The sequence below is a fragment of the Anopheles stephensi genome, chromosome 3 (assembly GCF_013141755.1).
Source record: "Anopheles stephensi strain Indian chromosome 3, UCI_ANSTEP_V1.0, whole genome shotgun sequence".
NCBI lineage: Eukaryota > Metazoa > Arthropoda > Insecta > Diptera > Culicidae > Anopheles > Anopheles stephensi.
The window spans coordinates 37,371,000-37,394,589 of NC_050203.1; the positions used below are offsets into that span (position 1 = coordinate 37,371,000).

The following is a 23,590-nucleotide window of genomic DNA, read 5'->3' on the forward strand; positions in this document are numbered from 1 at the left end:
TCTTGGTGGTAGAAGTAGAATGAAAGTCAAATGGAGGCTCCCAACATATCGTTTCTGGTGGCTGGGGCTATCCGGTGGCCGAGGCAAGATCGGCGCCTGTGTCCCTGTGGCCTGTGTGTGTGTTTAAAGACCGGGCTTGAAGTAGCATCCAAACCGACTTCCTGCATGGAGGTCTGAAAGCCAAAAATGGCCGGCCGAGACCTTTGGAAGTTGTGTCGAAGTTACGACCAGGTCCTGTCGCGTGAAAGACTTTGATACTGTCTAGACGGAGCTAAGGAAAGTACATAAAAATACTAACGTTTAGACGTGGTCGTGCGATTCTTAATCGTTTTTCAATCTAATGCAGATCGAAACGCAGTCTAAGCAGCAAGCTATTCTGGGGAGTCTGTATGTATGCAGCAGAACAATCATATCAGTGTCATCACGTCCTTAGTAAAACATCAGTGCATTTTGCTCTAATTGGGGGAATTTATTGAAACTGGGAAACTACTTTAATTCAAAGTTGAATTTGTAGGGATAGAGATTCCATCATATTTGTCTGAGTGTGTGTGTGAGATTGAACACTTAATGGCACTGGTTACGGTTAACTGTTTGCTTTAGTTAGGAATAACGCAAGAGAAGTGATAGTTATCTCTTACATCTACTGGCGACAGTAGACAAACTGGGAAGGTTTGTTTGCCTTCATGAAGTTACGTGCAAAAGACTTCACACATAACTCACATGAAACCGGGGAAATTAAAGAAAGGAAAAGAAAAGTATAAAACCATCATCAATCAGTTAGAATTATCCGAATTCGAAAAGGTCCATAGCAGTATTGTCGTTATCATCCGTTCCTTGATATCGTATTCATTGGTAGTCCAAAAATCATTTGTCCAAATTCGTATTCCAAATAATCGCAGTATTCGTCGTAGAGTTGTTTTAAATTGTTGGGCAAACGCCTGTCTGTACGTTGCCGACCGTCATCTTTGGTGTAATCTGTTCGACCGTATCTCGAACCTTTACGTTGCGTATACATCCCTGGAATGGTGCACGCGCAACAAATCCTCGAATCTGTAACAGAAGGAAAAACGATTCAATATATTAGCATTATCTCCTGCCCAAAAACGACTCCCCGGGAGAGGAGGTACTAACCCTCTGCAAGTGAGGATGTCCGCCAAGGAACAGCGGTCGAGTGGTATCGGTCGACGGAGAGCGCGCATCACCGATGGCAGGATTCGAGCTAACGTCGTTCACCTTAATGGTGATCACGTACTGGGACTTGATAGCGGACACCGTGCGCCATTGGCCATCGCAGAGATTCTCCTCCGGCAGGGGCGTGTAGGTGGCAGTGAACGGATCGTCCCCATTGTTCACCGTCAGGCTGATCGTGCCATTGATCATCTCCAGCACGAAGTACGACTTGCGTCCGTGCACCGACATAAGCAGACCGCTTTGAGCCCGCGGCCGTATGTCCATGCTGACGGTCAGCTCGTTGCCAACCTTGAACTTTTCGTACAGCTTCACAAATCCGCCGCCATTGCCGAAGAACGTGCCCGTTTCGATCTGCGTGGAGCAGGGAATCGTGCGGGTTATGTTGGACGGTGCGGCTAGCGATCGGCCGTTTGCCTCAATGTTGTTGATGCAACCAACGAACTGATTGCGCTCGAGCACGTTTTTGTCCATCTGTGAAAAGAAAGTCACGCTGTAGCCTATTCTTCCTGTACCCCTATACGGTCTTCATACCGCCAATACTCACCTTAAGATTAAGTGCAACCTCCTCGTAATTGTCTCCACTGACACCACCGACAAACATCGGAGCCTGTAGAGCCATGGTGCGAGTCGAACCGACCGATTCACCTGTCGATTGATCCTCGCTGTCCACTACCAGCTTGCCCTTGTTGTTGTGGCGTGTAAAGTGCACCGTATGCCACTCGTTGTCATCGTACCGGCGCTCGGACGACATGTTTGCCGACCCAGAGCCACAGTTGAACGAGTGGATCACCTTACCATCGCGCAGATGCAACGCGATGAAGTCGGTATGGCGCGGATCAGCCACGTAGAATAGGACACCCTCCGAGAACTCCGTCTTGAAGTTGAACGAGAAATCGTACTGACGCTTGTTCTTCAGCGGTACCTCGCTAAACTCGATGTGACTGAACTGGCCCGTTCCGAACCGATAGCCGTGATCGAAGTCGACATCCTGTTCCGGTGTGATGGGTAGCCGGCACACTGGCGGTGGCTCGTCCGGTTGCGTCGGTCTTGAACGCATCGTTGTTGTTGTGGTGGTAGTTGTGGATGTGGTTGTGGTGCTGGCGGTGGTGGTGGTAGTGCTAGGTGTGGTAGCTTCACTTGACGGTGCCTTCGGAGGAGCAGGCGCCGGTGTTCTCGCGTAATCGGGCGTTCGTGAATCCTTGTCCTCGTCATCCTCATGTCTACCCTGCTCTTGGTCCGTATCGAAGCGGCTCGATACAAACACCTCCGGATCCTTACCATCGTTCGGATAGTACAATGGCACATCGCCCGCGACAAACAGTTCCCTCGAGCACTGATCCAGTACGGCCGACTTCTTGTCGGTGAGCGTAGCGAAATTGACAATCTGTCCATTCACCGTAACGTCACTGATGCAGCCCATGAAGTAAGCGTTCGATGCGATCGCATTATGCACCGTGACATAGTTCTTGGGCAATCCACCGAAGTAGATGTCACCATTCTCAATGTACAGCGGTTGCGGTGGATACAGGCTGTAGTGTGGATCCTGATCGTCTACCAGCAGCGTCAACCGGTCGTGATCGTGGCCAGCAGTGACGGCGTGCCACTCACCATCGTTGTACGTGTTGTAATCGGTGGTTACTTCCGATCCGGAGCTACTCAGCACAAGCACTCCGTTTCGCAACGCCAAACCCAGCGTTCCGCTTTGATCGTAGTTGCTTGTGTAGAATAGCACTCCATCACGCTGTGTGGTACGGAACTTAAGGTTGATCTGCAGACTGTTCACCGACTCCACTCCCGGCTGATTGACGTAGCCGAACTGACGCGGTGGGAACGACACAAGTGGCGAGAACTTCATCGGACATCCCGGACGCACATCGAGTGCCTTCAGGTTGATGCTCAAGTCCACCTTGTTGCCCAAAATGTACACATCGTCAATGCAACCGTCGAAGCCCTTCGCCGTTACCTCCGGATGGCTCACGCGGCTATGATAGCCACCGAAGTAGAGCGCTTCCGAGATGTGCAACTGCTGGTGTTCCGCCGATCCGGTCTGCTGGAACACTTCGCGATCGTCGACCGTCAGGATGCCAATGTTACCATCACGTTCTACGGAAATCTTGTGCCACTTGTCGTCGTTGAACGCACTGCTCGAACCCATCGTAACTGCCTGCGCATGCTGACCAAGCTTGAACTGGAACACTATCGCACCGTTGCGCATCTCCACCGAGATGAAGTGTTTGTTTTTGCCCGCGTAGAACAGCAAACCGTCGCGCGTCTCCGGTGGTGCCTTAAACTGGAACTGCAGCTGTGACTGCTGCTTGAACGTGTACGGTTTGGAATCGATCGCCACATAGCCATTGCCGCTGAACCGGAACCCGGTCGATGGGTTCTCCTCGTTGCGGAGTGATTCGCGCTCCGGCGATCCGTACACGTTCTGTGCGTCGATAAAGTTCCACAGCCCTACGTGCTCACCGCCAATCTGCAGCTGCTCGATACGACCATCGAACTCGCTCGATTTCACATCCTGCGGCATATTGTACTCCGGTGGGTAGCCTCCGATGAACAGTTTGCTGTTCTGGTCCACGTTGAACACGTTGTACGCTCCGGGGAGCACCTGTTCCTTGGTGTGGAACACATCCGTACCGTTTTCCAGCTCCTCGCGGATGATGAGCTTTACGTTGTTTCCGGTACGTTCGACGATCGCCTGATACCACTTATCGTCGGCCACATACTTCGGACTGATCACCTTCTCTGGATCATTGCCTAGATCGATCGACAGTACCGGATAGCCGTTTTCGATCTCCAGTGCCATGTAGTCATCACGCGAGCTCTTCTTCGCGTCCGGCTTAACCTCGTTGCCAAGATACAGCAGGAAGCCTTCCGGACGGTCGGTGCGGAAGAACACGGACACGTTCGAGTTGGTAGCCATCTGGGATAGGCTTTGCGGTGGCTTCAGCTCAACGGTGGTGTTAGGATGGAACTGCATACCGACCTTGATCGTGTTGGCAATCGATCTTGCCTCTCCGATTTGCCGCTTCAACGACTCCAACCGATCACCGATGTCGCTTACGATCGAGTCCACTTGGTTCTGCTTGGTGTCGAGCTTTTCCACCAGCTGCCGAATGTTGGGGATCATCGTTTTAAGCCGCTCGATCTGTGTGGTTGCCTGCTTAATGTCCTTCTGCGTGTTGTCCACCTCCTTCGGTAGCTGCTCGGCCATGTACACACTCTTGGACAGATCGCTTATCATCGGGTCCAGGATCTTCATCGAGTTGTGCGATTTGGCCTGCGCTTCGATGGCCTGGTCCCGAGCAGTTTCCCAATCGTCCGTGTACGATTCCTCCGGAATGCCATCCAGCGCGGCATTGATCGAGTACAGCATATCGTCACTGTGTGCGTTCTTCTCCTTGATACCATCCACCGTATCGATCGACCTCTTGCTCTGCGGTTCGAGTTCCATCTGCAGGGTGGTAAACATACGCCGCGCTTCGCTGAGCAGCTCGCGGGAAGCAGCATCTGATTCGGCGGCCCGATTATCGATGCCCTCCGTCTGATTCGTTGCCTTCTGCGCCGTCTGCGTAGCGTTACGGATGTTATCTGACGCTTCGTTTACCGCGTCCACAATCTTCGAGTGAGCCGTGGCTGCCTGCAGGGCCGTTTCCGAGTCGGCCGATACGCCAGAATATTTGTCCGACAAGCTTTCGGCTTCCATCTTCAGTTGGTTTGCGTGCTCGTACGATTGTTCGATCAGCGGACTCAGCTCCTGGTACTCTTCAAACGCAACCGGCAGCTGGTTGTCCACATCGTTGTTCAGATCGGTCAGCCCTCTGTTCGCATTGCCCAGCTCGGCGTGCGTGATGTCGATGTCCTTCATGATGTTGGACGAATTACCCAGCAGCACCTTACTGTTTTCTGTGTTCTCGGTAGCCTCCTTAGCGTGTGCGGTTACCGTGTCGAACTTGGTGTTAACTGCGCCTTTGTTTTTATTGTTCAACCTCGACGTGATGCTGCTTTCCTTCTCCACCTTCAAGCTCCAGGTGTAAAGATCCTCCAGCTTCACATCGAACTCTCCAATGTCGTGCATCAGCTTGGCCAACTTCTCATGCTGCGTTTGCACCGGTTCTCCAAATGATTCGACGGCTTCCAACAGACGGGTGGCGTTATCCAGCTGCGAGTTGAGCGATTCGGGCGTCGTCGAGTATTGTTTGATGTTGTCTAGGTAGTGCTTCGCCTCGGCAAATGCCTGATCCAGCTTGGTGATCTCTGACGATCCGAGATTTTCCGCCAACACCAACACCTCATCGATCGTGTTCTTCGTGTTGATGTGCACCAGGCGACAATCGTCCAGCACATTCGATGCTGCTGCCAGCAGATTCTGGCTGTTGGTGGAAATGTCCTTTGCATTTTCATCCGCGTACTGAATGCGGCGGTCCAAACTTTTCACCTCCATCTCCAGCGCTTCCACCTTTTGTTTCGAGGGATTTAGGTTCACACCATGCGGATCCAGACTGCGCACCTTCGGTTCGAGCCGATCGACCATATCGTCAAAGTATTTCAGCTTTTGCGACGTGTAGTAATCGTCCGCTATCGTTTTGATGTCATCCAGCACTGGGTCGATATCGAGCTTCAGTCCATCGGTTACATCCAACAGTGCATGGTGGCACACGTCACACTCCTGGCAGCCAGTGTCCGGAATCAGCACCCAGCGATAGGGACACGAGTCACACTTTTCGCCCACCACTCCCGACAAGCACTCGCACTGTCCGGTCAACGCGTTACAGCCCAATCCTCTCGAATAGTCAGTGTTGCACGAGCACGGCACACAGCCTTCCTCCGAGTAGTTCCAGTAGCCGGGCTCGCATCGATCGCACTGCCGCCCGGTCACTCCCGGCTTGCAGGCACACTTGCCCGTATGATCATCACACTGCGAGCTGTTCGAAGCAATGCCGCAATCGCAAGCCGTACATCCACGTCCCGATTCGAAGCCGTAGTGATCATCGTCGCACCGATCACACTTCTCCCCGATCACGTTCGGCAGACAGTTGCACGTTCCCACAAAGTTGTCACAGTAGTCCATACCGGTCTTGTCGCAAATGCAGCTCTGGCAATCCTTCAGATGCACGGCATCACCATAAAAGCCTGGCGCACACAGATTGCACGCTCTGCCGTAGGTGTTGTTCAGGCAGAGCAAACATTCGCCCGACACGGAATCGCAAGCACCCGGTTCTTCCGCGTTGATGTTTCCGGAACAGTCGCACTGTTTGCAGAACTCACCCTCGACCTGCGGCTGACCGTAGTAGCCCGGAGCACAGCTCTGACACTTTTCTCCATGGTATCCTGGTTTGCAGGCGCAATGAATCTCGTACCCATCTTCGGACACCTCGCACGACGTGGCAAAGTTGTTCGACTCGACCGGCAGCGGACAGGCGCAGATCATACAATCGTTCGGTGTGCCACGCGTAGCATTGCCGTAGTATCCCTCGATACACTGATCGCAGTGTTCGCCGGTCGTGTAATGCTGACAGTCGTGACAAACGCCAGTGTTACAATCGCACGTTGCCGCATGTCCATTGCACTCACACGGAATACAGTAGCCTAGGTAGGGACCGTTCGGATCGCGGTAGTAGCCCGGTGCACAGTCTTCGCACGATCGTCCCGTGTATCCCGGTGGACAGTCACAATTTTCAACTGCCAGCTCCCGGTACAGATGCGGATGTTCCAGGTCGTCGTGAGCCATCGTAAGGCTTACGTCAGATACCACCGTCACCAGCCCATTCTCCCAGTAGGACGCCCGTATGTAGATGTTCTTCAGATCGCGCAGCAGCATCATGAACTGTTCGCGCGTTACCGAACCGCCGGCCGCGGTTTGGAAGTTGCTCTCCACCATCTCCACGCTACCACTGAACAGTTGGTTCGACGATGGCTGCCGATAGCTTTGGTGCATCACTTCCAGCTGCTTACCCTCGAGGATCACGTCCGCTCCGATCAGTGCGCTGCCAAACAGCCCGTTTGTGAAGAGCACTTTGTACGTGAGGAATCCTCCGTACGCGGACAGATGGTTGTTCAGGTCAAACAGATGGTCCAGCATGCCGAAGTACACCATACCGGCCGATGGGTCCCGGTTATCGAACGCGCTCAGCGATACCTCGGCCGATGTTTCGTTCAGCATCACATCGTCCGCCAGCACCCAGGGGGTGATCGTGGCCTTGCCACCCGACAGCCGAATCGTGTTCACCGTCACCTCCTTCATCATGCTCACGTTGAACGGGCGCAAGAATGCGGTCTGACAGCGGCTAGTGTGTCCGAAGCAGAAGCACTTGGTACAACCGTCGGGATTGCCCGCCTGCAGGTTGTACGTTCCATCAACGCAGGTGCTACACTCACGTCCTTGCACATTCTTCTTGCAGAAGCAACTCTCGTCCGATTGGTCACAGATTTCGAACGTTGTGCCGCGGATGTCGCAACGGCACGGCTCGCAGTACGGGAAGTTGTAGAATCCGTACTGGCAACGATCACACTTGCGACCGACCACATTCGACTTACACTCGCACATGCCGCTGTCCATATCGCACTGCAGGTTGTTGTTGACCACACCCAGCGGATTGCAGTTACACTCCTCGCATCCGATGATCTGATCAAACCCAAACGTGTACGGCACACACTGGTCGCACTTTTCGCCCGTCACTAGATCGGGACACACACACTCGCCCGTGTCCTTGTGGCACTGTGCGGTCGACGGGCAGTTGCACGGTTTGCAGTCCGGGAAGCCATAGTATCCGGTCTTGCAAGCTTCGCACTTTCGTCCAATAATGTGCGCCTTACACTGACACTGGCCACCGAACGGTTCACACTCGAAGCTCGTCGATCCTGAGTAGTCGCAGTTACACGGAAGCGCTCCACTGTTGTAGTCCGCGGTAAGCGAAAATACGGCCTTCTTACAGAACTCGGACGCATTGGTCTGGATGTAGAAATGGTCCTGTCCACACTGCTGGATAAACTCATTCGTCTGATCGAACGTTTCCTCCTGAAGCAAACCATTGTGGAACTGCTCGGCCGGCACCAGCAGCACATAGTCAACCCACACCCGCTTGCTACCGTCGCTCACGATCGTCAGCTCGATCTTGTCCTGCAAATCGAACTCGATGTACCCGTTGTCCTGCTTAAGCACCTCGCGGCAACCACTGTTCGCCGGGCAGTGACGAACTTCCAACCGTCCGTCATAGTTTTGACGCGTCGTCTGAATGCGATACTGCACATTGAACGCAGGATGATCCGGCTGGAAGAACTTGACAATCAGCACGTACCGATTCGGGTACGTGATGTTAGCCTCGATGTTCAGCTCCGTCTGACCCTGATCGAGCAGAATCAACTTGGTACTGTTGTCGTACAGCTGGCTCGGTACCTCCTCCGCGATGAGATATTCATTTTCCGTTTCGAACTCAATTTTCTTCGAATCTGGCGCCGTTCGGTAGCTGGTCTGCACACAATTGCCACCCTGCATTACGCACACCGAGTTTGGGCGAATGTAGTCCGCGGACCAGTCTTCGTAAGGAATGGCCGTCACCGATTTGATCGCAATCGAACCGGAAGGATCGGCACGCTTCAGCTGAATCGGTTTTCGATTGTTCGGATCGAGGAAGAATATCTTCTCGCGCGACTCCCGATCGATCACCGGCTGCCGGCACACGGTAGTGTACGTGCACGGGTAGGCGGTTGCCGACCCGTCCTGATCAATATCACCGACAAGATTCACCTGCAGAATGGCCACCTCGGGATTGTTGCGGTTGGTGATGTAGTCCACGACCAGCACATACCGTCCGGCGTGTGGCACCTCCATCGGGTAGAACAGTTCCTGCTGCGAATCGGTCAGGATCGGCATCTCCTGCTCGCGCACCTTGTCCAAGTGCTGGTACTCCTTGAAATGTTCCACCGGTTTGTAGCTCTGCCCATCCTCAATGATGAACGCTTCCGTCTGTGGGTTGAACGGTGCCACGCTCGGATACTGATAGTGACGGCACAGATCCATCTCGTCAAATTCGCACGGATTTTCAATCTTTTTCGTCAGTATCGAAGCTTCGTAGTACGCTGCCGGCAGCAGCACAAAGTAATCGAGAAACACGGTCTTTTCCGTCTTGATGCTGATCGTATAGCTGCCCGGGTCCAGCACAACCGGTGAAGGCACTTCGCCTCTCGCATTCGAAACGGTTACAAACTCGGGATGCTCGGTCGGCTTAAACAGCACCTTCGTTTTCTGCTCAACCTCCGTCGGATTGTCCGGTGTGATAAGAATGCTAGCGACCACATTGTCCGGGTTCGGGTTTTTGTACCGAATCACCAACCGGTACACGGACGACTTCAGCACACTGACCTCGTTTATTACCTCGTTCTGCAGCGACGACATTACGGCGTACCCACGGCTGCTGAACCCGGGGAATATATCCTCGTGGAACTGGTACCGAACCTGCGCACCCGACTGGGTGTAGCCGTCTTCGTACTCAAACTGGTACTGGTAGAGCGTTGGGAAGTAGTGCGTGGTCAGCGGGTAGGAGCAGGTTCGTCCGGAAACACGCGGATGACAGCGACACTGGCCCGTCTCCTTGTTGCAAACGTTATCCGCCGCACCACCAATATCGCACCCACAATCCTTACAACCGAACAGATTCGACCCGAAAAGATCAAACGTTCCGTCCTTGCATTCAGCACACGTGCGTCCCTTCACCGAAGGTTTACAGGCACACTGTCCCGTCTTCGTGTCGCAGGTATCCAAAGCACCGATCGTACCATCGATGAAGCACTCACAGTCCTGACAACCGTGCGGATTAGAGGCGGTGAGATTCCAGTACAGCGGACGACACTTGTCACAGATTCGACCATGCACGCGCTCCTTACACTGGCACAGCTCACCCGCCGGTACCGAACCACAGCCGGCAAACCGTTGTATCACACCGGCCGGATCGCAGTTACACTCTTCGCAGGCCGGGAAATTGTAGAACCCTTCCTTGCACTGCTGGCACGTCTTGCCGTCGAAGTTGTCCTTACACTGGCACTGACCATCGCTGGTGCACGATTTGGCTAGCGAACCGTACGAATCGCAGTTGCAGGGCAAACACTCCGGATACTGATAGTAACCGGCCAGACAGGCCGTACACTGTCGTCCGCCAAAGTTCTCCAGACACGAGCAGCGTCCGGTGATGTCACAGACGGTCGAGGTACTGCCGGCACTGGAACAGTTGCAGGGCACACAGTCCGGATAGTTGTAGTATCCCGGAATGCACTGATCGCAGCGTGGTCCACCGTAACCCTCCCGGCACAGGCAGGTACCCGAGTTCTTGTCACACACCTCCTCCAGAGTGCCACGCACATCACAGTTACAGTCTGCAAAAAAGCGAGGACGAACACTTTTACACACAGTTCCGTGGCTCTCGATCATTCCGCGATATACTTACACGTGCAATCAGGATATCTGTAGAAACCATCCTTGCACGTATCGCACAGTCGTCCGGCGAAGTTTGGCTTGCACTGGCACTGACCACTGCCCTCATCGCACACACGATCAACCGATCCGTGCATGTTACAGTCGCAAGCTATTGGGACAAATGAATTCCAAACATAAATAACCATCCATCCGTGTTCTACAGTCGACACCGTCTACTTACGATCACAATCCGGGAAACCGTAGTATTCCTTCGCACACTGCTTGCAATGCGGTCCGTCAAAGTTGTGCTTACACGGGCAGGTACCGTCCACCGCCTCACAGTAGTACCCGATCGTGCCATTCAGATTGCACTCACACTGCCGACAGTTCGGATAGCCAAAATGGCCGTACGAACAGGCGTCGCAGAGCGGTGGCTCAAACTCCGCCCGACATTCGCAGCGTCCAGTTTCCTCCTCACAGTTACCGGTGGAGTAGAAGTGATTACAGTCACAAGCTGTGAGGAAATCATAAATATTATATTTGTGATGGTCTTGAGCGTGTTAGTGAACCCAAATAACTTACGCTGACAAACATCCGTCTCGTTCCAGTAGCGGCCGTACGGGCGATAGTACTTATCCTGACACTGATTACAGTTGATGCCTTTCGTGTTGTGCTGACAGTTCTGGCAAACGCCGCCACCCTCGTAGTTGCCGTGAATGTCCAACGACAGTGCTTTCTCGTCGATCTCCTCGTCGTACACGCATTCATCCGAATGTCCATGACAGTTGCACGCTGAGCGAAAGCGGGGATACATTAAAACGTTAGACGATCCTCGGAAACTCCACCCTGGATTGGGGACTTACGTTCACACTGGAAAGGCCTTGCGTTGGTGTTCTGGCGCCACTTCTTCTGCTCAAAGCCGGGACAACACTCGGCACACTGGATGCCGCACGTGTTGTGCTGACACTGGCACGCAAGAATGCGCATTTGCGATCGTGGATCCTGCACGTTACACGTGTTGGCATGCCCGTTGCACACGCACCGGCCACCAATCGAAATGTCCTTGATCGAGTAGAAGTACTAAGAAAAACGAAACCTATAATGCTGAACCGTTCCGAACCGGATTCGCTGGCGTGTAGCACTTACACGTCTCGTAACGGTAGGATCCTGGCGCGCGACGGACATAAGATGGCCGAGCAAGTTCTTCGTTCGCAGCAGACGGATGCGCACGTTCGTCGCTCTGCTCCATTCTTGCAGCGTGGACGAGTTGAAGTAATTGTTGGCCGATGGACGATTGTTGAGCAAACGAATGGGAATCTGTAACGCAAGCGCATCATTTAGCATTCCCGCCACTAAACCGCAACCCGCACGGCCTAACCACTTTGACCCACCTCACCACCCTCGAGGGGCACGATCTTCGAGTGGTCCATCGTACAGATAACGTCATTGTCGTTCTGGAGCGGTTTCAAACTGTCCGGCCCAAAGTACGTAACGCAGTCGGTGGGCGAGTCGGAGAAGTGCTGCCACGGTGTCCACGTCTTGCCGTAATCGCTAGATTTCTCGAGCGACCACAATCCCGGACGGGGCGAGTTGCCCATACGAATGAACAGATAAGCCACGTGGAATTCCTGTAGAATAGAAACGAAAAACCATAACCCATGGGTTTCATGATGAGTTCACGCGCTGCTTAGTGACAAAACAGAGACCAAAAGAGTCCAGCGCTCGCATTACACGTATGATGAGTAGCATAAATTAGAATTGCTGACAGCAGGGTTTGCAATCCACCACAGCCAGAGTGCTGGATGCATTTTCGCACCGGTGGGGATCAAGTTGATGCGTCCCCGGTGGAGCTGTTATTATAACAATACATGCGGTGGCCATATTGCAACGAAAGTAATTGTGCTACAATGTCAAGTTTACGCCCCGTGCGCATCAAATGAACGCTAACTAGGCAAGACGCCGCTTAACTGCAAATCTGCAGCCTGGACGGAAGTGAGAAGATTATCGTTCGCTTTCTCACAGCATAACTATAAATATCAATTAAAAGAGCTGCCTACTGTAGCGCACATCCGTTGTATACCGTATAGAACTCTAAGTAACGTATTGTAAATCACATTTTTTAAAGCAATTCTGAAGCAGTAACGCTGTAAGATTTAACCCATCTTGTGTAACAAAATTCGACAAGGCTTCAAGAAACGGTCGGCTCGTTAAATCAGTGTAGAACCATTCTAAATTGATAAGAAGCTATGCTGCTGTACACCATCAAGCAGCATAGAAGCCTAGCAGCATACAGCATGCCAAGAATAGTACGCTTATCAGCACGAAAAGGAAAGAGAACGGGAGTTCAACAGAGTTATCATACCCGAACGTCTTATCAAGGCGGGATGTATGCGGGCTCTTGTTTTCCGGTCCGGCCTGGTTGAATATTGCTTCCGTTTATTTCTAGCGAGGCCCAACCATATGTGTACCATATGTGTTTCTATCCAACCACCACCGTGACGATGATGACCACCATTGTGCCATTCTGGCCATGGTAAAGTTTACATTGGTTGTTCACAAGCAAACAGATGTGTTTGCCAAAGCGCCGTGATTATGTCATCTTCCGCTACTACAGGGGATTAGATCATTTTGGACCAGCGTTCACGTTGTCTACTTTATCTTGACTTACCTGTCCAAAATCGATCGTCAGGTTCACCTCGTTGTACTTCATACCACGCGACAGTGGAGGACTCTGCCACCAGTTTTGCGTACCATCGATGGCATACTCCGGCGGATGGCTCTTGTCCGGATCGGAAGGATCGCATACATCGCACACCTGTACAAGGGGTAGTGAGTATAGTTAAGCTATTCCCCACAATCGATGCCCGACACGACTTACCTGTCCCTGAATGACCGAGTATTGATTCTGGTTGTCGTTTTCCGTGTTGGCACCGACCAGCTTACAGTACAGCTCGGGCCCATCCGTATCAACGCCACATGTTGCGGTAGCGGTAATTTTTCGTCCCTCAGCAAGATTGAAGTACGGTGGGGTTAGCTCCGATCGAACCGCTCCTATGGCACCCAACACCACAAGAAGGACGATCGAGGCTGGTGATGTGAAACCACCCATCCCTAGTCGTCCCACCGGAGGACGTCCAGACTCCGAACGGACGAGACAGAGCTGATTGTAGGAGAACGATCGGATGTTAATATAAGGTTAACCATATTCTACATTACTGAGGCAAAGAGATGTAAAGTCTGCTGTTTGTTTCCGTGGACTTCCGTCTACAAGCAAAGTCAGAATAGCACCAATATTTTCCCATCTTCGCTTCGCCCAAGCGCTTTACGACCATCGATGATCTAACACCATCCGCCGTCGGCTATTTATACGCCGTATCTGAACCAACAACCGGTACAGTGGTAAATAAACAAAAACCCGACTGGAACTTCGATATCATCACGTCTCTAGCGAGTACTGAATGCATTACACCGCTCAGTTCGGTGCATGATTTCATCCCGCCAGACCAAGTCCAACAGCGTTACGGACCGATCTAGCTCACGCGCTCGCACACGTTCCCCAAGAACGAAACCATATGCAGCATAAAGTTCTAAAATTATACACCCAGTTCCATCTGGCGTTCAGCTCGCATCATTGAGATGTTTCCATTTGGAACACACAAATCTGAAAACCCAAACGCGTTCGACGGCTAGACCGTCGATCGTCATCGTTTTCCTCGAGCGGCTACGGAAAGGTTAGCCTACACCTCGTGTCTTTCGTATCTTTCCACATTCTTGTGGGCGATCTTCGTATGTTTGAAACCCAACACTCCCAACACGCTGGCTGCATCGCGTGGCCATTCATCGGGCACGGGGATTCATTGTGTGTGCGCTTCTCCTGTCCCTTCTGCCATCCAGTCGTACTACCGGTCCGGTTTTATGCTGCTTCAAGCATGTCGGCGATGTTTTCATTTCCATTTCTATGGATAAGCTCTTTCGGCAGCAAAGAAGGAAACACAAAAAAGTACAGGCACACACACACACACACAAAAACCCTGAACCCTGAGAGGCACGATCACCAAACCCGCTCTGGGAAGATTGTGGTGGGTGCTTGCCAGCAGCAAACCCGAAGAAGACGACACCACTGAAGACCCAAGATCGGTGCAGTGCAACAGCAACGCCAAAAAGAAAAAAAAACCTCCGAGAAACGGTGGCCTGGTCATTATCATCCCCGACTTGGTTATTTCTTCCCTCAGAGACGGGTCTTGCTTTGCGGTTGCAAGCGATTCGATGCACCGCATGCTAGAGGATGCTGCTGTCTGTCCCACCCAGATGGCTGGTTTCTTCTCGACGTTGCACTTTTTCGGTTGGTGTTCTCGTCTCAGCACACATTTTTAGCGTGCCGTGCTATTTCTCCAATTATCGCAACCTTTTTAATCAACACACTAATTTCTACGGTGCACTGGTCTTGGACACACACACTACTTCTCGAACAGTTTTGCATACCGATCGAGATGTCTTTTGCACCTTGCACAATATCCGGGGTGTTTTGAGGCTTCTTCTGGTCTTCAACTTTTACACTCACACGAGTTTTCACAAAGTTCACGAAATCTGACGATCACTGTCTACAGCACGTGTTGTGCACTTGTTCTTTCTCCATCTCTACCCACTCCCCACCTTTATCTAGCCTTATCTTCTTGCAACACTCTACAATACAACGCATTAATTATATGATCTTTACCTCGTTTAACTACACGACACACTTCTCCTGGCCAAGTCCTCTTATCGGCAACACTTCCCCTTCCACGGCTTTATCAACCACACACTTCCTGTCCGAGCAGTTGGTTCTACGCGGGGTTTCACTTTTCCTTTTTTTTCTTCTTCTTCTTCCTTCTGTCCTTCTACCGGGACCGGGACGGGAGAACCAGTCTGTTTCCCGTCTGCTCGGTTCGATCGTTCGCGCGTTTCTGAATCTTGCTTGCCGTGCGCGACCCGAAAGAACTGGGCAGATCGGCCACAGATCGCCTGCTCGTGCTTGTGCTCGTTCTCGAAACGAACGGCGACCGCAAACGCTTTATCGGCGTTTCCTCCGGGCTCTGCTCCGTACTTCGTGCTGGACTCTCCGGGGTTCTTTTACGCGATACGATCACGCTCTTAATGATCGTAATGGTCATGTTGAAGAATGACCTTTTTTTTTGAGAATGCTCTAATCTAATTTTAAAGCTTTACCATTTAGCCTTACCCGCGAATGAAGAACTCTGCAAAATTTTTTGAACAATTAGCCAACACACACACACACTCAAAAAGTAACCTATATGTAAATGAAGATAACAATAGTTTTTTCGATTGTATTATCATCCCCTTGAGATGGGGTTGAAATATTTCATTCATAATCGTTTAACAGGATTGCTCAGCGACAGGTTTTTTTTACAGCAAACGTATAGTAAAAGAAGAGCGTACTGCAAGAGCGAGAGAGCGAACTTTTTACTGAGAGAACCTTTTTTGTTGCCAACTCTCTCTCTCTCTCCGCTCTCGAATACAGCAGCGTATCATGAACATGTGTTTTACAAATTTAATGATCACGGTTGATGATGATCGATGAGAAAATAGGCACCCCAAAAAAACATTCGGTTGTTTACTTTTTCCGCTGCGCGTTTTCCGCACATTCCGCGCGGGAACAGGTTTTTGGCTTTTTGGTGTAACATTGCAGTGGTATTGGTGTTGAGTATTGCAACGATTAGCATTGGCACACTTGTACACGAGTTCGAATCCTTGCTCGATCGGGAGGCATGTTTTAACTGATGCTGTATTCCATGCTTCCGAAGCATCGGGTTTACATTTTTAGTTTCTTCCCGAGGTTGCGTACTGATTGTATAAACATTTTGAGAAGTTTTTTTTACCCAAACAAAACCAATTTTGCTTAAATGTTCGTTTGAACTTAAGGTACGTGTAACAAATATTGTAAGTAGGTTTAAAAATAAACCGAAATAATAATAAGACGTGTCTCCATCTACATTATTAAGCATATTTTTGAAATAGTAAAGAAACTGATGTACTAAAACAAGAAAGTACTCCACTCCACTATATCCGGGCATGTACAGATCATGCGAAGAACAATCAATTGAAAGTGGGAGGGCGAGTTTACTTATGGTATATTTTTTGGCCAGGTCTCCCGTCAGTTTCCTTGATCCACCCACTACATCCGATCTCCGGCAGCTTAAACTTTACATTATCCAGCCAACGATCTCTCGCGCTCCTCGTGCTCGCCTCGTGCCGAATGAGTCGTTGATGAGCAGCCATCGAATCCTTCCGGCTTTGACCATCTTTAGAATATTAGCAAGCTCATGGAAATATTTCAGTACCAGTTTTCTCAAATCTGGATAATTTTCCTCATCTGATCTGCAAGTACAGATATGGCCTGGACGTTCCTATTAGCTTGATAGTCTACACTGATAAATGTTTCTCCATATCGTACTGACGTAGGAGATATCCGATTTCTACGTACCAATCATAAAGAAGGCACTGCAGTTAAACAGCAAACCTTTGCTCTAGACCTGAGTATGCTTTTAGATACGAAAATGAAGTTCCAACTGCATACCGAAGATGTCTTCACTAGAGAAAACCAATTACTTGACCCCATCTTCAAGACAACCGAAGGGTTCCACGACCCACTTTGCATTAAGACCATCTACTGCAGTATCGTTCGTTTGGTCCTCGAGCATTCTTGTATTGTTTGGAGTCTCACCACTACCTTCTCTAGTGCTCCCATGGCTCATCAATCTCCCATCGTATGCTGTTTGGGAAGTTCTTCAGAGCCTTGATCCTGTTTCTGTTGAATGGAAAATGCACCTGCTCGACCACTCAGGACAAGGGACACACTCCGCACTGTTCATCCGCGTTCTAGCGCTTGGCGATACAATCCTACAGAAGTCCGCATATTGATTGTTCTTAACACTGTTTCAAAAGCATTAGACATCGGCCGATCTATTGAACGTTCCCAAGACAAACTCTCCTGGCCTGCCGTCATCGTGATCGAATGCATCGTTGGGAAGATGCATTGTGCGTCGTATTGTATATATTATTGATCTTCTACGAGCTTGAAAAGCTGGACGCATAAAGAAAACTTTAAGGTTTCAACAATCCGTAACCATACATACAAATTCTGGGTGGATGTCTGAGTGCCTGATGTTGCAGCTATTCTAGGCGAAAGGTCCTAGGAAAGTCGGTGTAATGTTGTGAGGACTGCACCATTCCTTGTTGAGTGCTTATCAACCTGGGACATCTTTTTTGATTATCCTATACCGATCTATACACAATGAAGACAATTTAGGCTGGTTAGCAGACCTCAAGACAGTATTTTTTTATGGCATGCGAACTCAGTGGCCCCCAGCTCACGACTTTTCTCGTTCTCACAAAAACTATCCATATGTAAGCAGATTCGATGCAGTAGCGGCTACCAACTTCCGTTCCACTCAGGTCCTCCAAGTGGCTAAATCACTGCCCCTAATAGAAAAAAAATTACCTTAACTTAACATAAGACGGTTATAACCGATACAAACAAATTATCAATCTACACTTTCATTTGTTGTGCATTTATCTCAATAAAGTCTGTTATAAAAGCGTTGCCCTTGTCGTAACTATTTTTATTGCAAGTTATCCATACTTTTTTTAAAACAATTTAGCGAACAAATAGTTTTACACCAGATTGCCCCGATTTTTAAGCACCTTCTCCTTCACCGCATAGAACCACGGGCCAATCTTGGAGTTTTCCAAACAATCCTTAAAAGCTTGACATCCTTCCATGCTGTTCAGCACGCCAAACACGGCCAGATCGGCCAGATTTGGCTGCGAACCACCGTGAAAGACGGTTTTCTTCTTTTCAATTTCACCGATCCATCGATCGCACGCATCGTATATATGCGATCGAACATCGTCACTGAGCTGGTGCCGTGCCTTTAACCGCTTGCTAATGCCCCACATTGCGAAGGCTCCCACGTACACCATCAAATCCCGTTCCCACTTCGGGAAGTGCACGTTCCACTCGCCAACGTCCGAAAACCATTCGAACGTTTCCAGTGCTTCGTCCTTCGTTCGGTACACGTTCGGGGAAATCAGATGCACCAAGTGATCGTCAGCCCAAGCGCGCCATTTACGTTCCTCCCTGCGTAAAGTGTAACGGTGCAAAAGGTTATTAGCTGCAAAAGGTGGCTGACCCAGCGGCCCTGCTATACTCACTCTTGCTCTTCCTTTGAACGATTGTCGGTCTTCTTTTCCTGGAACATCAGGAAGTACTTGTTCATGATGTCAAACACCTTCCGGCCGGCATCATTCTCGTACGATATCGAAGGATAGTATTTGGCCAGCTCACCAATGTCCTGCTTTTTGTCGCGTAGAAAGCTTGAAATCGATGACACGATCATGCTCGAGTCCGTCAGCTGAACGTACTTGCCGGATTTCGTCTTTGCCAACAAAATCGGAACCTTTTTACTGTCCGACCAGCGTATGTCCTGGCGTAGAACTGCATCAACCTCCACCACCGAGTACGACAGTCCGCTGTGATCAAGGAAGGCGCGAACCTGTACAGAAAATGAATCAAATAAATCTTCCACATCACAAAATAGTTTGGGTAATATTACCTTGCAACAGAATGGGCAGGTTTGAAACTGGAACAGCACCAAATCCAAGCCGGAATCATCCTTCGGGTTGACTACTTTGCGCATTATTTTTACATCCGGCAGCTTGTCGAGCACCTTCGGACCGACATGCTCGTGCAGCATATGATCTGTTGGGCCGCCCTTGAAGTAACTGTAGCTGGACCATCCCGTGCCGACCAAAGCTCCGACCGCCATGCCCTTTAGCGCCAACCCCAGTGTGCTGGTAGGTTTTTTCGGTGCTGCTCCGGTAGCCAGCTGGCGAACGAAGGTTATCCGCTGCAGTTTAGCCACATTTTGATGTGGAATTTTCGTTGCAATTGATGCAATTGCACCCAAACGGAACGTAGCCATTACGTAAACTGGATCAAATCGGCTCGGATTGGTTCTTTTTCGTTTTGCAAATTAACTGCAAGCACCTGTCCTGCCGATAAAAATTGCTGTTTTTGTCGTAATCAGCCGGTTTTCATAACAAACCAAACGTCAAAGCTGACTGCGGTCAAGCAAATCCTTTTTTGGTTGAAATCGTCCTATCGGGCGTATGTCTGTTAATTAAAAACAGCCCATTTTGGTGCATAAATTAGGTATTGTTAAAATCAACGCAAAACAGAATAATTTATAAATAACAAATCTAGAATTATAAAAGAATAATACAAAAAATGGTCTAAAACGAAAGAAACGATTTAGATACAATTGCACTTTCTCGATTATCCGTGGATTTTGAATCGAATCCGGAGCGGAGCTGTATAGATCACCACTTTTTGAGTTTGTTTTTTCAAACTGGATGTCTTTAATGCGACAAAAATGTGCATTTGCTGCAAACCTAGAGAATAATACTGTTTTCGGTTAGAAAACGTGGATTCTAGGGTGAAAGGATAAGTTCGCAATTAATTTGTTGGAGCAGCTCGTTCTTTTCCAGCTTTTTGCACATCACTACCACGCAGAAACGTCAACTCGAAACGTCAAACCGCTTCTGTTTATTTCGCATAGTCACCGAAGAAGAAGAAACGGTCGAGATCAGCGACGAACAGTTCGGCAAATAATTTGTAGAGTCCGTGTGTAATTCCCAACAATAAACATGCTTGGAATGGAAAACTTCCCCGAGTACGAGGTGCCTGGAGCCCGCAAAGTGCAGTTTTATCCCTACGAATCGAACGGCGGGTAAGTGATCGTACGAATTCTACCGTGTATCATTGTTAGGTTAAGGTCTACGCACCACAAGAATGACTTGTGAATGTTTGGTTGGCCATTTCCAGGAGCGTTGTCGCTATTGCCGGTGAAGATTTTGCCGTAATCGGTGCGGACACACGGCTAAGCTCCGGTTACTCCATTCACACACGCACGCAGAACAAACTGTTCCGTCTTTCGGACAGTACGGTTCTGGCATCGACCGGTTGCTGGTGCGATACGCTCGCGCTGACCAGCCTGGTGAAGGTGCGCATGCAAATGTACAAGGATCAGCATCAGAAGAACATGTCCACGCCGGCCGTTGCTCAGATGCTGTCCATTCTGATGTACAACCGTCGGTTCTTCCCGTACTACGTGTCGAACGTGCTGGCCGGACTGGACCAGAACGGTAAGGGCGTCGTGTACAGCTACGACCCGATCGGACACTGCGAGATGACAACGTACCGGGCTGGAGGCTCGGCCGGACCATTGTTGCAGCCGGTGTTGGACAATCAAATTGGCCAGAAGAACATGCTCAACGTGGATCCGGAACCGGTGAAGATGGAGAAAGCCGTCTCGATCATTAAGGACACGTTCATTTCGGCGACGGAGCGCGATATCTACACGGGAGATTCCGTTATCATCAACATAATTACTAAGGATGGCATCAAGGAGGAGACGCTGCACCTCCGAAAGGATTAGACGGCTGGTTTGGTGGTATATGGAGGGTTTTTCATTATTTTTGGATTAATAAACGTACTAAATCCAACTAAGAGGTGCACTGAGTGAAAGAATTTAATTATTCAAATTGTGTCCTGGGACGAACGTGTCATCAAGAGTTCATTTTTGAATGATACAAAAACTTGACAAACTATCAGTACAGTAGGAAGAAGAGAGTAATGCGCACGTTATATTTCAAAATGAACGATAATACAGCAAACAAACTAATAAAACGACAAGAATGGATCCGCTTTGTGGCTAATAAGCCTTTACTTTGCCAGCAGTAGCAGCAGTTGCATTAAAATTGCTTTCGTAATCTACATTTAAAGTGTGAGTAATTTACTCCATTAACAAAACGCCGTGTAGACATTTTTTACAGTAAAAAACACAAACATACACATTCGACTGAACTGCTGAAATTTGTACCAATCAAATTTTACTTGCATTTAAATTGGAAAAGTTTGAACATTCAGTATTTTAGTGCAATGTGGCAAGAGAAGTACGATCACACACCAAGCGCAAGTCTAGCTTGCCATCTCGTGCATATGGGTACGTCTACAAGGATGCCGCTTTAAATATAAGTTATTCCCTGCCTTCAGAAGGAAGCGGGATGCATTCTCTTTTACGCTTTTACCACCTCGGTCGTCGACGGCGGCCGGAACGATATTTGCCGTGGTATCATCAAGTATTAAGTTTGAATGGTGCGCCATCGGCATGCAACGCATTTTGGATCGACTTGCAGCTCGCTCTCTTACATTTCCTCTCTTTACACCGTGCGTTATCGAACAGTCGTCGGTTGACGGCTGTGTTCGCCATTCCCTGCAATATCGGCGCTTCGCTCCACACACAATTCTTAAACATTACAATTAATAAATGTGAACTTCCCTCCGCCGTATTCATGCTGTACACATCACGTGCATCGGGGATGAACCACGCGCGCAGACGAGCGATTTTACTGCCTCCCGAGATCTCACTTCTTGCCGGGAGGCAGCATCGGTGTGCCGATGTCTTTGCCCCTCAGCTTGATGCCGATGACGCGCTCAATTTTGCCGAGAATCAAATTGTTTGGAATGCCACGGCCCGCCTCGTAGTCGTTAACGATTTGTGGCTTTTCACAAATTTGCTGTAAACGGAACGGAAGCAATTAATCGTCAGCAAACGCGACCGGGGGTTATAAGGGGGTTGGGTATTAAGCTTCCGCGCGAAAGACTCGTACCGTAGCGAGATCCTTCTGGCTCAGTCCCTTCGCCTGTCGGCCCTGCATGATTAGCTTGGCCACCGACGGTGCAACCGTTTTGTGACGCAGCTCGTCCGTTTCGCGATCCAGTTTGGCCGTATTTTTAGCCGCGACATGCTGTTTGTTCGTTCCAGCGTTGACTGAAAATAGCAGAAGTAAAAATAAATCCCAAATCGAAAACATTATTAGCAGCGGTACCGGCTTGAACGGGATGACAAGCGCATGGCCGTGATAATAATGGTTGAAATCGAAATAAACATTGCGTCATATTGTATTGCCCAAAGTAGGCATGCCGCTGCCGCTTAGCAATGCCGGAAAACGCAGCACACATCGACTAAAAGCGCATTGTTGTTGTTTTTCTTCTCTGAGCCCCAATCAGGGCACCGATCGGATCGATGCGCACCGTCACCAACGTTCCGGATCATAGGGAGCGAATGCACTGCCCTACCACACGGTCCCCGGAAGTGTACTTACATTTCTGTGTCGTTTCAACCGGAATTCCCTGACGACGTGCCTTATTGATGGCAGATTCAGTCTTTAGTGTGGCCGCTTTCGGAGCCTTTTTACGCAATATGGTCACCGTGTCCCAGTCGCTTTCCGACATCTTTCTGGTTTGGTAGTGTTTGCGTTCGCTTTGCAATAGTTAAACTTCTTTAATCACACAGACAACTCAGTGCACGCTGGCAAAAGTTTGCTTGCCGTTTCGCGTAGAGCAATCGAATTGCACCAAATAAGCAGTGCTGTCCAAATTTAGTCCCTGCCTTGCTGCTTTCCTTTCTATTGCGGATTTACTCCGAGTCGGAGGAAAATGAAGATTCGACGTTTCTAGAATTGTAAAATCTGACAGCTGTGACATTTGCTATTCGGACAAAAAATGCCGGGTTGGATCAGTCTATTTTACTGGTACAAAATTAAACGAAATAATCGTTTTTGTATGAACACAGAAACAAATTGGAATTGTTAAATAGCTTACGAAATCCTTATTAATAGCACATTATATTTGCATTCGTAGTTTATTGAATAAAAACTGCGTAAAATACAGAAACATAAACCAGAAGCTGGATATTTTTGCAAACATGTGCAAAATACGGGGATTGCGCACGTGTACAGGGCGCTTTAGTCGATTTGGACGGAGTGAACAACGTGGTCGTGTCATTTTGTGCTGCTTGACAGGTAAACGTTTGGACAATCGAGAACATTTATTTGAAAGATAGGATCAGATAAATCCACAATTTC

General features: G+C 49.6%; 4 protein-coding genes across 4 annotated transcripts; 1 reads left to right on the top strand and 3 right to left on the bottom strand.

The window, feature by feature from the left end:
* Positions 1 to 448: 448 nt before the first annotated feature.
* LOC118511817 (laminin subunit alpha) lies at positions 449 to 15,593 on the bottom strand. Its single transcript, XM_036055357.1, has 12 exons — positions 15,321 to 15,593; positions 13,482 to 13,763; positions 13,272 to 13,418; positions 11,995 to 12,231; positions 11,750 to 11,920; positions 11,467 to 11,683; positions 11,186 to 11,395; positions 10,845 to 11,117; positions 10,635 to 10,772; positions 1,736 to 10,563; positions 1,132 to 1,662; positions 449 to 1,050 (listed from the first exon to the last, which is right to left on the bottom strand). Exons 2-12 carry the CDS (start codon positions 13,710 to 13,712, stop codon positions 919 to 921), a joined length of 11,115 nt encoding a protein of 3,704 aa, XP_035911250.1. The 5' UTR covers positions 13,713 to 13,763; positions 15,321 to 15,593; the 3' UTR covers positions 449 to 918.
* Positions 15,594 to 18,155: 2,562 nt separating this feature from the next.
* Positions 18,156 to 19,796, bottom strand: LOC118511818 (prostaglandin E synthase 2). Its single transcript, XM_036055358.1, has 3 exons — positions 19,216 to 19,796; positions 18,815 to 19,155; positions 18,156 to 18,740 (listed from the first exon to the last, which is right to left on the bottom strand). Exons 1-3 carry the CDS (start codon positions 19,582 to 19,584, stop codon positions 18,275 to 18,277), a joined length of 1,176 nt encoding a protein of 391 aa, XP_035911251.1. The 5' UTR covers positions 19,585 to 19,796; the 3' UTR covers positions 18,156 to 18,274.
* A 387-nt stretch (positions 19,797 to 20,183) lies between these two features.
* Positions 20,184 to 21,363, top strand: LOC118511819 (proteasome subunit beta type-1). The gene is made up of 2 exons (XM_036055359.1): positions 20,184 to 20,391; positions 20,487 to 21,363. The coding sequence occupies exons 1-2, from the start codon at positions 20,309 to 20,311 to the stop codon at positions 21,097 to 21,099; spliced, it is 696 nt and encodes a 231-aa protein (XP_035911252.1). The 5' UTR covers positions 20,184 to 20,308; the 3' UTR covers positions 21,100 to 21,363.
* LOC118511820 (endothelial differentiation-related factor 1 homolog) lies at positions 21,281 to 23,191 on the bottom strand. The gene is made up of 3 exons (XM_036055360.1): positions 22,829 to 23,191; positions 22,334 to 22,494; positions 21,281 to 22,240 (listed from the first exon to the last, which is right to left on the bottom strand). Exons 1-3 carry the CDS (start codon positions 22,956 to 22,958, stop codon positions 22,088 to 22,090), a joined length of 444 nt encoding a protein of 147 aa, XP_035911253.1. The 5' UTR covers positions 22,959 to 23,191; the 3' UTR covers positions 21,281 to 22,087.
* Between the last annotated feature and the right edge of the window lie 399 nt (positions 23,192 to 23,590).